A 14,905-nucleotide genomic window follows, 5' to 3' on the forward strand; every position below is an offset into this window, starting at 1 on the left:
GCATTCAGATGTAGATCTGAACTTTCCCAAATATTTGGTTCAGGCTCATCTCCAATTTTGGTACGCATCCTGGTGCCACTTGTTGCCTAGCATTTGGCTCAGATAGCACCATTGTGGTTAAACATGTTATCTGCTATCACACTAAAATCCACAATCACCTTTCTACAAATATCCCAGCCTGTACAGCATGTACAATGCTTCGAAATTTTGGCTTTTCTTCAGGTCTCCTTTTCGTCATCCCCATTTTCCTCGTGAAGGTAGAAGCCAGCCAGTCCCGTACTTCCAGTGGGACTGAATCAGATTGGATGTCAGAGAGTTCATCTTCAGTATCCAAAAGTCTCCTATAAAAGATATGAATAACTGAGAACCAGGCAAACTGAAGCAACAAAGTGACAATAAGTGACCAGCTGACAATGTACAGTTTTAGTGGCAGTTAGATTAGTTTGTAGCATTGTCTCTGGGTCACTAAATGCTTACCCTGCTCACTGGGGAAGGGCTTTGATAGGGCTGGGAGCACTGGAAACACCCTTTGGGGTGGGGAAGGATGTGGGGGAGCGAGGCAAGAGAGCTCAACTGGGGGCAGTTGTGACAGCATTCTACATGCCTCCTATTCCTTCCTTCCACCCATCTTTGCCGTCAGTGTGTGGGAACTGCTTCTAATCTCACCTCTTCCCCCCACCTCCCACCCGCTTCGCTTCCTATGCTGTAGGGTGTGGGAAGATCACATGCCATCCAACCCACCACATCTGGTTTTTGGTGTTTAAGTTACAATTCTTGCAAGTGTGGCAGGTTCCAGTGTGGCTGGTGGATTAGGTAGGGTCTGACTGAGGTCCCTGTGACCCAGTTGGCTGCTTAGGCATTGGTCTGTATAAGCCAGCAAAGAAGGGAGTTTGAGGGCAGGCCAGGAGTGCAGTGGCTGGGTGCACAGTAACTTGAATGCAGTGGCCATAGCCATCTGCTGAGAGTGTGTGCAGGGTTTGCAATCCCCACCATTTACAGAAAAGTCCTATAGAATTTCATAGCAAATGGAAATTTTTCTGTAGATTTTTTGAACCATCAAAACATGGCAAGGTGGACATTTGCCTCTATGTCTAGGACAGCTTGTGGCTCTCCTCATTTCATCTCTCACCTCAAGCATGGAAAAGGGAAGATTGAGACTCTGGCATAAAACAGAGCCTCCACATTTGACTATATTAAGGTGCCTGTGTCTGTTTCTGGGTCTACGTCAAAATAAAGTTTTGCCTTCTGAACTGGAGTGATAACTGTCTAAAAGCCCTAGACAAAATACTATGCCTCTAGAAAGTCAATATTTTTTCCTCAGAATATCTGAACAATTTCAGACTACTACAGCTCTGAGTGTGGCATCAGTTGGTAATAGCACAAAAATTGCACATCCATTATGCATCATTAACAAATTCCTCCAGAATTATATAAATGACTGATGAGGCTAAATTTGGAATACTTGCTGTGCACAGGTTTGGACAACATATTATAAGGGAAAAAACAGTAGTGGTGGCAAAGGTGTTGTACTACAAAGGATAACAATAACTCGGGCACTCAAAGCTCTCAGGTAATCAAAAAGGTTAGAAAAGCTAATTCTATGTTCTTTGAAAAAAGATACAGAGAAAGAGCTTCGCTGGGATAGCGGAGTTGGGTTGGAACCAGAAAGAGTTTCCCTTGCTCGTGTCTTCAGAAGAAGCCAGTGATTAAGATCCGGAGATTAATCCCAGCTTCACACTGCCTTCAGTTAGGGCTGGTCTTCACTACAGGGTGATCAATGAATGCAGCAGGGATCCATTTAGCGGGTCTAGTGAAGACCTGCTAAATCAATGGCAGAGCGCTCTCCGGTCGACTCCGGTAGTCCAGCTCCCCGAGAAGAGTAAGGGAAGTAGACTGGAGAGCATCTCCCATTGATGCAGCGCAGTGAAGACACCGCAGTAAGTCGACCTAAGCTACGTCGACTCCAGGTACGTTATTCACACAGGTGGAGTTGTGTAACTTAGGTCAACTTTCCCCCATAATGAAGGCAAGCCCTTAGGCACCTAAATCCAGCTCAGCATCTCTGAAAGTAAGAGATGCCTCAATATGGATTTTGCTATGTACACACGTATGAATATTTAGGCCCTAACTTTCTGTGCTTCCATTTCCACATCTGTAAAATAGGGAAGATAATACTTACCTACCTCCCACACAGGGCTGGCCTTAGGCATGGGTGAAGTGGGTGAAAGCCCAGGGAGCCTTTATAAACAGGGTGTGCTCCTCCCCCTGGCCCTGGGTTGAAGGCACAAATTGATCTTGTTCCCCAAATTTAAACTACAGTGTAATCCACTTAAATCCCCAATAGTTCGACTTTATTATAAAAGATCTTTGGGGCAACTGTAATGTTTATAGTCCTGACTATTTGGCATTTGATGTATGTATTATATAACCAGGAAAAAAATCTAATAGTCCCTCAATCATTTTATAAGTGTTCAAATTATTTCTCAAATGGGATGAAATTCACCTGCAATATAACAGTTGTAGAAGGCACTTCAGTATAACACAATGTGGATCTTGAACTTCATAAGAATTAGGCTGATGCAGAACAAGCACACACCCGTGTATGGTGCAGATGGCCTTTGTTTTTGGTTTGTATTTTGTTTAAAGTTTCCTGGGAATTATCTGTACTTATATAAAAAAATGAAAAGATGGGGGGAAAAATCAGTAAAAACCAAAATGAAGGGCCAGCGGCCAGAGCGGTGAGGGCTACCTGATATGCACAGAAGGTGATGGCGGAGTTGGGGTAGTGTGGGCCTTCCGTTCTTTGCAGGCTTGTCACTGCAGTGGTCAGGTGGTCTCTGCTGCCAGAACCCAACTCCTTGCCCATCCTGTTCCACCACTGTGCAGCAGCAGCAGCTGCCGCCCAATGGAAGTTACCTGAGGGGGGACCAGGTCTGGAGAGTGCAAGCATTTTCAAAATTTGGGTTAAAAAAGTGGGTAAAAGCTGGCTGTTTTTTCAAAATCTGAGATTTTTTTTTTAAGTTGGGTAAAAACCAAAAACGGAGAGTTTTGTGTATAGACTAGTGCAGAAGAGTTTGAGGGCAGGCCAGGAGCATGGGGGGGTGGGAGCACATTAACTTGAAAGCAATGGCTAAAGCCATGTATTGAGAGTGTTCAGGGTTTGGAGTCCCCATCCTTTACCCAGAAGTCCTATAGAATTTCATAGAAAATAACTTTTCTATAGATATGTTAGACCATCAAAAGCTATTGAATTTAATAGTGAATTTTGTACCTGCTATAGAATTCTATTGGACAGCTCCCCCCCAATCCTATATTCTCTATTAAAGTCTACAGAGTTAGAGAGTAATTTCTCTAGAACCCTCTTGGTTTGTGTCCTCTCAGTTTCATTCCTATTAACTTTTCCAGTCCTTTTCCACAATGGATTCCAGCCCAAGGAATGGTGAAACAGCATTAAAAGAGCTCCTCCAGGCTGGAGAATTGAATACTTTCCAAATTCTTCATAGCTACCACATACAAACCCATTTTCTCTGACATTGTGTGTGGGATGGGGGAGCTTGACATTTTTCCTCTGAAAGGAGATTAAAAACTAGAAACTGGTTGTAAATTTAATTTTCTCTGGCCATTTTTACTGTTCACTTGCTAAGGTAGGGCCTAGCCTGCCTGTGATGGATGTTAAGAGGAGTTTCTATATGAACACAGAGAACAGGAACAAGGGAACAGGAGAAAGTTGCCTTTTTAACAAAAGTTGTTTCTTTTTACTGTATAGTTGCCCCCTCCTTGTTTCAAGGCACATTCCACCAATTCTCATGGGACCCCTTGTTTCTCATGAGAGATACCCGGGTGGTAATTTACATTCAAGAGACAGTTGGATGGCACACCTACACTGCATGCTTGTTTCGGAGGCATGTGAAGTACATACCTGCCCCCTAGCCCAGGTATAAGTAGCAGCATAACCGATGGGGCACGGCTAGGCAAGTAGAGTAAAGACACACCTGAAGGGTGTGGGTATATAGGTGAGTAAACACCGTTCACACGCTCTATTCACCCCAAGGTGCGCCTCCCTCTCTACCCTGCTATTTTTAGCAGTGTGTTGCCCTACTGCCTCCCGGTGCTGGAGCCTTTCCCCTCTGCAGGAAAAGACTCTCCCAGCGGGGAAAGGTTTTGGAATGGGGGAGACAGAGGGAAAAGGCTCTGCCAGCTCCCCGTTGCTGGAGCCTTTCCCGGCAGCAGAGAAAGGCTCTGGCAGGGAGCTGCTGAAGCCTTTCCAGGTTGCCAGCCCTCTGCCAGAGCCTTTCACTAACACATGTAGCTACACTCCAAAGTGTGAATGCAGCCTGCTTTTCACTGTGGCATGTAGACATATACCTTTTACACACCACCACCAGTGGCGTGTAGAGTAAACATATCCCAAATGGTTCTCATTCCTGCTTAACAAACTAGGAAACCAATGGCTGCAATACAGACATTGTGTGGTGGGCCAGATCCTCAGCTATTATACATTTTCTACAGCTCCCTTCCCGGGATATCTAAGAGGATTGTAAAACATCATTAAGTTTTCCTAATGCATTATTAGTTTCTTTAAAGAACCCAACTGAATGAACATTTTAAATGGGTGCTTTGAAATGCATCAGTCATTCATATATATATTACCTTCAATATCTACCATTGCTGTCTGGAGTTCTTCTCCTCCAATTCCATCCTAAACCCCACTCCAATCATAATTTCACCCATTGCACTCAACTGAAACTGCTCTTGTCAAAGTCTCCAAAGGCCTCTTCCTAGTCAAAGTTCACAACCAGTACTTTGCCGTGTCAGGTGCCTTTAACACCATTAACCATGTTCTTTTTGAAATGTTGTGCTCCTTTGACTTCCATGGCTCTGTCCTCTCCTTGTTCTCCTCTGACCTCTCTAATCCCTTCTTCAGCAGGTCCCTTTGGAGGATCTTCCTCATCTGCCCTCCAACTTTCTGTGCAGGTTCACAGGGTTCTAGCCTTGGTCCCCTTTTCTTCTCCTTCTAAACCTTACCTATGGGTAATCTCATCTGCAAACATCACCTGTTGACTCAAAGATCTGCCTCTCTACTCCAGACCTGTCTTTCCATCCAAACTAGATCTCAGCCAAACTCTTTGACATCTCCTCATGGATCTAGCTGTCAACTCAACATGGCTAAAACAGAGCTCTTAAACTTTCCTCCCAAGCTCTTCCCCAACTCCTTTCTCAACCACTGTGAACACCACCACAGGCCTGTAATCTAGGCATCATCTTCAACTCAGACTTCTCAGCAGATCCTCACACCCAGGCTTTGCCTAAATCTTACATATTTTTTCTGCAGAACATCTCTAAGATATGGCCTTTCCTATCTAACCACACAGCTAAAACTCCTCCAGGCTGTCATCATCTTGCATCTCATTTACTATCAAGATGTTAAATCCTGCCTCTGATTGGCCCAGGTAACAGTCTCCCTTGCACACTTATTAAATTTTCAAACAAGCACCTTTGTGCTTTTTCCTGTGCTGCTCCTCTTGCAAGGGAGGAACTCCCTGTTAACATCTGCAAAGCTATTTCATTATCCTCCTTCAAATTGCTTCTTAAAAACACTCCTTTGCTGTAATGCCTATAAAAACAAACAAAAAAAACCCTTGACAATGTTTAGGTTACTGGTGCATTTGATACCACTGCCTATCATGCTAACCCATATTATCTCATTGTTTCCTTGTACTCCCATCAATCTGCATCCATCTGTTGTCTCTTGACTTATGCTTAGATTGTAAGCTCTTTGGGGCAGAGATATTCTTTGTTTGTATAGCACCTGATACAGTGGGGTCGTCGTCTCTGAGGAGGGTCCTCCCTCCTATGTACTATGTTAATAGCAAGTAGTTTCATTCATATTTCTATCCATATACATTCATATCCTTATTTTATTTTTCTTAGGATTTGTTACAACTTATTTTACTTGTATTCTAGTTCAGAACTGAAACAAAAGTAAAAGAAAAACAAAAACAAAATTTAAAGCTCCTCAGCAGCATAAATCTTTGACGCTCAAGCTGCCTTTTCTTCACCCACCTCCATTTTAATACAATAATAATAAATAATACCATATATCCTTCACTCCAAAGGCCCCCAAAGTGCTTTCCAAGCTGTTTATAAGAAGATCACTCTCCCACCACTAAAAAGCTGCTGCCTAGAGGATGAAGATAACACTGAATTACTGTGCACAGCAACACTACTCAAATGTTAACAGGGATCTTCAATAGCCACAAATGGTTAGGTTGAAGTCAATGGGAGTCTTAATTTTAAGCCTTATCTTAAATACGTAATCTTCAGCAAAGCTGTACCCTCTATCACCATGTCGAGGCATTTGCTCAGTATCAACAATACAATTTTATTTTGGATATCATCTTTCGTACAAAGATTCCCTCAGAAGTGAAAGAGCTGCAGATATATCGACACCATTTTCTGCAACACAAATACTAATACTAATATAACTGGACTCTTTATTATGTCTAAAGGGTTTTTGCCTTTCTTTACAAAAACACTTCTCTTCTCTAAGACTTTGCATGGGTGCATGTGAGTATAAGCGCGTGCTCTGAGGAAATAAGCCACAGAACTAGGTGTGGCACAAAAACAATGTCAGCTGTGATTATAACTAGTGCTGGGCACAACTTTTGGGACTCAACTTTTTGTCAACCCAAAAATGCAGATTCTGGTCAACCAAAACATTTTGCAAATGTGTGTTTAATTTGTCAAATTGCTTCAGCTGATAAAAAACCCCCAAAACAGGAAAACTTATGGAAAAAAATCTAAAATGTTTTGTTTGACATTTTCAGAATGAATTTTTGTTTTTAAGTAGAAGAGGTACAAAAACAAAACCTCACAAACAAAACAAAATGTTTCATTTTACATTGGAGAAAGTGTTTTGTTTGAGCTTTAACAATTTTTTTGTTTGTTTTTCAGTTGACAGACAACTTTTTTTTGTTTCAAGTCTGCCTTAAACTTCCTCTCCCCCCTTCACCTCAGTTCACCCACTGAGCCCGAAATTTGGTTATTCACAGAGCTGTAATTACAGCAGTATGTGCACTACAAACTGTTTTTTCCTAAGGGTTTTAGAGAGACGCCTAAGACTTTTGGGGAAATAAGGTTTTGTAGAGTAGGGAATTCTGCAGAGTACACATTGGTGATGGAAATATGAATGGCCTTTGGTTACATTCATTAATGATTGTGAGGCACTGAGGTACTTCAGTAAAGAGAGCCATATAAGAATCTAGATACCTGGCTGGCTGGATATATAGATGAATAAACAAACATATAAATTTGAGTTAACCCACGGAAAACTAAACTAAGTTACATACTGCACAATAGAAATACGTAGCCTTACTCTAACAAGTGGATTATTCATTGTAATTCACCCTATACCTATTATGTAAAATACACAACCCTTGTCTAATAAAACCTGTTATTTTTGCCTACTTCCAAATCTATTCACTTGGTTGTGCTAATGAACGATATCGAATTACATTTATATAGGTGAATAGCTAGGCCACCAGTAAATACCCGAGCATTAGGGAGCTATAGGACTCTGGAAATTTATATGCTATAACATACAGATCTTATGACTCATGAACATGCATTAAAGTAAATATTTCACTTCACTTTCACTGTACAGACATTTATGAACATTGAAAATTGACCAAATTTGATATACACTTCCCAAGTCATAAAAATCTCATTAAAGTATATTATAAACAACTTTAGATTGGCTTAACTATTATTCACAAAATGCACTTAAGTACAAATGTGATTGAATTGGGATAAAAGGAACAATTGAACAGAAGTGTGCATCAACTAGAAATATTAATATAGTACTTACATAACAGTAGATGAAATTTTCTTTTTGACCCTATGACCTTCCGTTTTTGATTTGGCTGAGCTGCAATTTGTTTTGACACCAATTTTTTCCTTTTTATCCTGGGTCATTTTGCAGCTGCTTTTTGTGCCCTACCCCACTGCAGTAAATCACTACATTAAATATGTTAAGTAAATTGTACAGCCCCTTCTCCTAAGTGCAGGTCATTCTTACTATTACTACTGTTGCTCTAAACATAGCAGTAACAACAACAGTGCGATTCTAGAGCAGATGTATTATGAGGTCACTCTGATGTAATTACTGATCACTGTAATGTAATCACTGATCTATGTAACCTCTATGGTACGCCCATGTGGATGGCACCGTTTACCATACAAAAATTTCACACTAAAGAGCATTTTTACTTGTACTCTCCAATTACCTATACACTTCAAATCTTCATTTCCTTACAAAACTTCAATAAAAGAACAAGAAATTATTGATCTTTTCCCCCAATGAACGTTATTACTGAGCAGATAAGAGGAACTCATGTTAATTAAGACCAGGATTGGCTATAGGTTAGTTGGAAAGCCTCACGGACACTCATATTATTCCCCCTTCTTAATACTCCTGCACATTTAACAGTTACGTTTGATACACAGGCCTTGTCTATTCTAGGGAATTTACCTGCTGCTGAGAGAACGAGTGCAGCTCAACTGATGCTGAACATGGTTTAATTGCAAGTAGTGGAGCAAGAGGAAGGACTGTTCAGTAGTTAGGGCACTAGACTACAACTTTCGAGACCTGGGTTTGAGTGCCTGCTCCACCACAGACTTCCTGTGTCACTTTAGGCAAGTGAGTGTCTCTCTGTGCCTTAGTTTCCCATCTGTACAATCAGGATAATAGTATTCCACTACCTCACAGAGATTAAGACTCAGAAACTGCAGAGACACACATGAAAGATTATAATAGGGCTACCTAAGTATTCAACACCTTTGTCACAAATATGGTTAAACACTGCAAGTAAAGAGAACATGCCAGCCAGACCTGCCTCCAAACCCACCTCCCTGTAGGATTTAAGCATGATTTCTTAAGTCATGCTGAACACAGTTTGTCCTGGTTTACACTTGCAGCTAAACTGTCTTTAGCATCAATTCGGCTGCACCTGTGACTTTCGCCAGCAGGCTGCTCAGCAGGAGGTCCTCTGTGTAATGCAGAATTCAGAATTGCCAGACAGTAACTTTATACATAAGAGTACTTCAAAGACATTATGCATGTTGGAGATGAAAGATATTTCAACTAAGCTTGAGGTACAATCCCTTGAAAAGACAACAGCCAACTAGTACAGTATCTCACATACAGTAGTGTATACAGTCAAGGAAAACGTGAAGAATTGGGCAACACTGAGAACAGAATGATGGAACTGTACCATAAGCACAACAAAATGAGGGCACAGAAAACCTCAGTTGTACTAGAGTTGTTGAGATCAAAGAGCTTAAAGCAAAAGATTTTTTCATGGTCTTATTCTGAAGGAGTTAAGACATTATATAATAATAAACAGGGAAAAACAGAACCAGCATTAATCCCTAGAGTTGTCAACTTTATTCTCAACACCTCTGCAGTCACAAGAGAAGACAGAGACAAAGAAATATTATTCATAATGAATTCTAGGAGGCAGGATTCAAAGCACATGGCTTAGCTATGTGTGTGCAAAAAGAGTATTTACAAAGTGGAGACAGAAAGAAGTAATGACTGTTAAAAGAAAAGATTAAGACAGAACATAGGTTTTGTGAGTTAAAATTTGGCAGGATTTTGTGCATCTGCTTCTAATTTCCTGAAAAAAATCTCCTTTGGGGCTGAAACTTTCCAGGTTCATTCACAGACTAGAGGTGATGACTTTCATTTGTTTTGATTTGAGGAAAATCCTTGCAGCTGTTTTTGAGTTACTGGAAAGTGAAAGGGGAAAACACTACTACTACAAAATTTGTTTTTAGACTTTTTTCACTTATCAATAACTCAGGAAAAACCTCAAAATTTTGCTTGGAACAAGTGAGGACCAGGCTTTTTACTACTTATGAAAAGAAAAAGAAAAAACATTATAAATCAGAAAGTTAGATCAAACTGAACAATCACTTCTGAGCATGTTTGTGTAAAATTTTCATTTCATGTTCATTTTCATGCTAAAAAGTAGCAGATCTTAATGAAAGCCTTAGGTTTTTTGTGCGATTGTGTGTGTGTGTACACATGTGCACACTATTTTCCTGGCCTCAAAAACCCAGAGACTGATGCTGGGATGATCTGCAGGACAGTGACTGTAAAACGTGCATCCTCAGCCTCCATATTAAGGGTCAGATTCTGCAAGCATACACACGTATTACTTAAGGAGACACGTGAGAAGAACCTTGAGTAAAACTAGGCAAACGAGGCTTGTTGGCAATTTCGAAAAGTTGAAAAAAAATATTGTTTCAGGTCAGACCAAAAACCAATTTTTGAAATTTTCAGAGAATCAAAAAGCTAAAAACAAGAAAAAAACCATAGCATTTTGGGTCAAAGAAAACATTTAATTTTGACAAAACTGAAATATTTTGTTTTGGTTTCACTGAAATGTTTCTGAACTTTTTAAAAAAACTAAATTAAAGGAAATTTTGAAATGAAAAGTTGTTTCATACAAAAAAATCAAAACATTTTAATGTCAATATGAAACATTTTGATTTTTTCTTAACTGATTATTCTTTGCACCCCTAAATGACCAACTTGATGGCATCAAAATGATCCTCAAAACATTTCATTGTTGCCAAATCTGCATTTTTAGTGGGGAAAAAAAAGTTTTGTCCCGAAATTTTCCCCCAGCTGTACCCTCGAGCTTAACTTTGCTCAATGGGAATACTCACTCGAGTTAACTGTCCTCAATGGGAATACTCAATGGGTATTAGCCAGGATGGGCAGGGATGGTGTCCCTAGCCTCTGTTTTACAGAAGCAGGGAATGGGCAACAGGGGATGGATAGCTTGATGATTACCTGTTCTGTTCATTCCCTCTGGGGCACCTGGCATTGGCAGACAGGATACTGGGCTAGATGGACCGTTGGTCTGACTAAGTATGGCCATTCTTATGTTCTTATATTCTTATCTTATGTTCACATGCATAAGCATTTGCAGAATAGGGAATCAAGGGTCTCTCTCACTGTTTCAGTTGTGCAACTGCCTTGTAAAGTCAGTCTTGCAGAAAAACGTATCCAGCCAAATAACTTCAGCAGAGATGTGAGCCTGCCACTCCCCTCTACCCTATTCACCTCTAAGTTGTTGACACTGCTCCCCAGAACCCTATTAATATCTGGGAGGTGTGAAATTCAAAGCCTTGTTGAAATTATTTAAATTTTAGTATGCATCGACAGGTAATATTTTCTCTACATAAAACTAAACAATATAAAAAACTAACCAAAAATCCCCTATATTAATGCAACATTAAATTAGCTAAACACAAAAAGTCAGGAAATGCTAAATCTAAGATTTCATTTATTTATGTAACATTAATTCTCTTGCACTGTGCACATATATAATATCTTATATTAAATATATACAGTATGTGGAATGTGGGTGTGTTAAGATTTTGCATTTAATTACATTCATTCCCTGGGTGGCACTCCCATTGACAGTAGTGGGAATGATGTGCAAAAACTGAGTAGAGAATATGGCACAGAGCACTTAAAACGTACTGTAAAAATGAGAGACAAATTAATATTGTACTTAGAATAACTAACAACTTGATCTATTTGTCATGGTAGAATGCTTTTTACAGAACGTAACTCTTCAAACTCCAAGTATTGCTAATTTCCAGCCTTTTCATTTAATTAGAATTTTAAATATAATAATGGAATAGTCAGAAGTACATTTCTTCTCCCTTAGGAATACATAAAATGTATAGAGGAGAGGAGAGATAAGAAAATGAGTCCAAATTTAAACCACTTAAAATTATCTGATGGTGAAAAAATAAACTCTTACTGCTGATCTGTCATACCGCCTGTGAAGATACTGAAGTTCTAATTCAGTAAAATATATTTTGTGGCTTCCATAGCACCCACTGTTATGCATAGTGGGTGGAAATTGGCTCTTCAACTCAGTCAACCGATTAAGCCAGGAATCAACCCCTGGAAACTGTTTATAAAACAAAGTACTTTTCATACAGAGAACTGAAGAACCCATGGGAAGATAAAGTACTTATAGTCCAAAAGGCCAATTCATTCACATTTTTAACCACCGTCCATGACCTTTCATGAATTTTACTGGCTTAACAGTTCTCTCCCTAAATTAACTTACACAGTCGTATCCAATTCTCGAATACTTCATATCTGCCTCTTCTATGTTCCCATCCTAAGTCGACTGAAAATCTCTCATTTACTTCCATTGAATTTGGATCAAATACAAGAGTGATTGAAGTCCATCTCGAGCAGAAATAGGACTTTCTTGCCCAAGCAACAAACGTATCAGTCTTACAGGGAAGAATCCACCTCCATATTAGCCTCTTAAGGGGTATCAAGGAGCAGGCTTAGAAGAGTTGACCTGACATTATTGGCAGTAACTTAATTGCAATAAATGGCAAAGATGATATGGAGAACTACAAGCACTATGGTGATAAAGTAGTGGTGGGACACAAAATGTCTAATTCTGGATTTCATTGCTACAGAAGTTAGTGAAAAATTTCACTTGTGTGATAAACGCTCCTTCCTCTTTCAGCTGCCTTTTCTATTCAGAAGTGTAGATTTATAGCCCAGATTTTCCCAACTGTCCAAGAGGGTTGTATCTGGTGTCTGGCCCAGGGCCGTCTCTGATTCAAAAGCTCATTTCACAGAAGTTGAGGCTGAAGGTTTTTAAAATGCAAATATCTGAATGTTCTATCAAACTGCCTTTTGTTGGCCCCCAAAAGATTTTAGAAGGAAGGGAAGACAAGGAAGATCTTTGGAGGCAGTATGCAAAGGTGGTGGGAAGGGAACAGGCAAGTGAAAGATATCATAAAAGAGATGGAGGGTTTAATTAGGAAAAGACTGAAAAATAAAAAAAAAATAGTAATAATGTTCAGTTAGTAAAAATCAGTAACTACTTGAAAATGGCATGATCAGTTTACTAAACATCATATATGAACTGCGAGGAGGGGGGGAAATTTGCAGAATTGTAGCTAAAATCCCTAGATTTGCAGTTATTTTAGAGGTGTTTCATATCCCCAGTAATTGTGTTAAACTCACCTCTCAGAAAAACCTGCAGCTTATTACAAAAGATCTTTGAAAGGGTTTTTTTTCAATTATTTTTTGTAAAGCTAAGAAGGCTTGAAAGCTTTTTGACAACACAAGCTTCTTTAATAGCAGTTTTCAAAGAAGTATCTTTTGTGAATTCTCTTGATGGATGCACAGAATCATTTTCTTTGAATGAAGCACTTATGGCTGGCAAGGCTACTTCAGGTAGAGTACATTCAACCATGTCACATGATGGAGCCTGAGAATAGTACTGTGAAGTCATGGCAAACTCAGCTGAGCTGTAGTTTTGAATTACATTATCAAACTTAAGTAGATCAACATTTTAATGTTTTGTTTATGAACTTATCACATTCTATTACCCATCCGTCAGGCCCAAGTACAAAGAGGAGTCATCTAGTTTATATTTCGCCATTTGGACAATAAATGCAGACCGGGGATCCTTCCCTCAGTGGACTCAGAGTAAACATCTGTTTCAGATATTTGCTCATCCTTGTTGAAATCTCAGACAGATTTATTTCTCTAGGTATTCATAATTTAAACCACAATCTGCTTGAATATATTACCCATCTCCTCCAAAATGAATTAGCACTGCTGAGCACTAAGCCTTCTTATCTTCCATGGATAGATACTGTGCCAAGCGATACACGTTGTTTTCTTCATTTAGAAATTAATGACTTAATCACTCAACCTTTTGGGGTGGAGGGATTGGGGGAGTATGATTTTTAAAGTTAAGTAAATATCTAAACCTATTTTAGATATTAAGATTTCACCAGTCCTGCAAAGAGATGTCCTAATGTAGATCACTATGCTGATGACCTCATAGAGGGATCAGTACTAGCACATCTGTTTTTGCATGATTAGGACCTATGAGTCTATGAAAATGCATCACTTTGTTTTCAGGATAAAATCAGTTGTTTTATAGCTTAGACTAGAGAGTCAACTGGACTTCACAATTTATATGTTCTGTGAAAATAGGACTGTAAATGCCCTATAATATCAGGTGATGAACTAGAGCTGCACAGATTTTTCAGTTCATTAGAAGTTTTGAAAAGTTGTTTTTTTTTTTTTTATTGTTTCAGGTTGGCCTGAAAACGAAAATTTTCAAAATGTTCTGCAAATAGGCTAAAAGTTTCATTTCAGGTTGAACAAAATATTTATTTTAGACAAAAATCAAAGTGCTTTGTTTAGATTTTGAACATTTTTAATACTTCTGATTTTTACAAAAAAAAATGAAAGGGAAATTTTGAAAATTAAAATGATTTCATACAAAAAAATGAAACGTGGCATTTTCAAAATGCCAAAAGTTTGATTTTTTCTGATTTTGTTTTTTCAGAATGAACAAATTCGCAAAACATTTCAGAGTCAGCAAATCTGCATTTTTCATCGAAAAAGTTTTGGTCAAAAAAATGTGGCTCAGCACTGTCATGGACTCTTCCATCGACTTAGAGCGTCTCCACCACACGCTGTGCAACTGTGCCGCTGTAAGGGCTGGAGTGCAGCTGTAGCCTTAGTGGGTGTGATTGGGAAGGTGAATGGAAAGTTAAGTTGTAAACAGAGGCATAACAAGCAGTATGCTGGAGTCAGGACGTCCATGCCAGCTAAGATAAGCAGGAACACCTTAATGCAGGGCTGGGCAAACTGTTTGACCTGAGGGCCATATCTAGGAAAAGAAATTGTATGGCGGGCCATGAATGCTCAGAAAATTGGGGGTGGGGTGCGGGAGGCTGAGGGCTCTGATTGGGGGTGCGGGCTCTGGGGTGGGTCCAGAAATGAGGAGTTCACGGTGCGGGAGAGGGCTCCGGGCTGGGGTAGGGA

The 14,905-nt window shown here is 39.6% G+C and overlaps 1 protein-coding gene across 8 annotated transcripts in view; it reads right to left on the reverse strand.

The window, feature by feature from the left end:
• The window catches only part of PDE1A (phosphodiesterase 1A), a 373,600-nt gene that overhangs the window by 79,140 nt on the left and 279,555 nt on the right, over positions 1-14,905 (reverse strand). For all 8 annotated transcript variants that reach the window (XM_043524996.1, XM_043525003.1, XM_043525004.1 and 5 more), the window contains one exon: positions 159-341. In XM_043524996.1, coding sequence (XP_043380931.1) covers positions 159-341 — 183 coding nt within the window. The remainder of the gene's footprint in view (positions 1-158; positions 342-14,905) is intronic.

This window comes from Chelonia mydas, chromosome 11 (assembly GCF_015237465.2).
Source record: "Chelonia mydas isolate rCheMyd1 chromosome 11, rCheMyd1.pri.v2, whole genome shotgun sequence".
Lineage (NCBI taxonomy): Eukaryota > Metazoa > Chordata > Testudines > Cheloniidae > Chelonia > Chelonia mydas.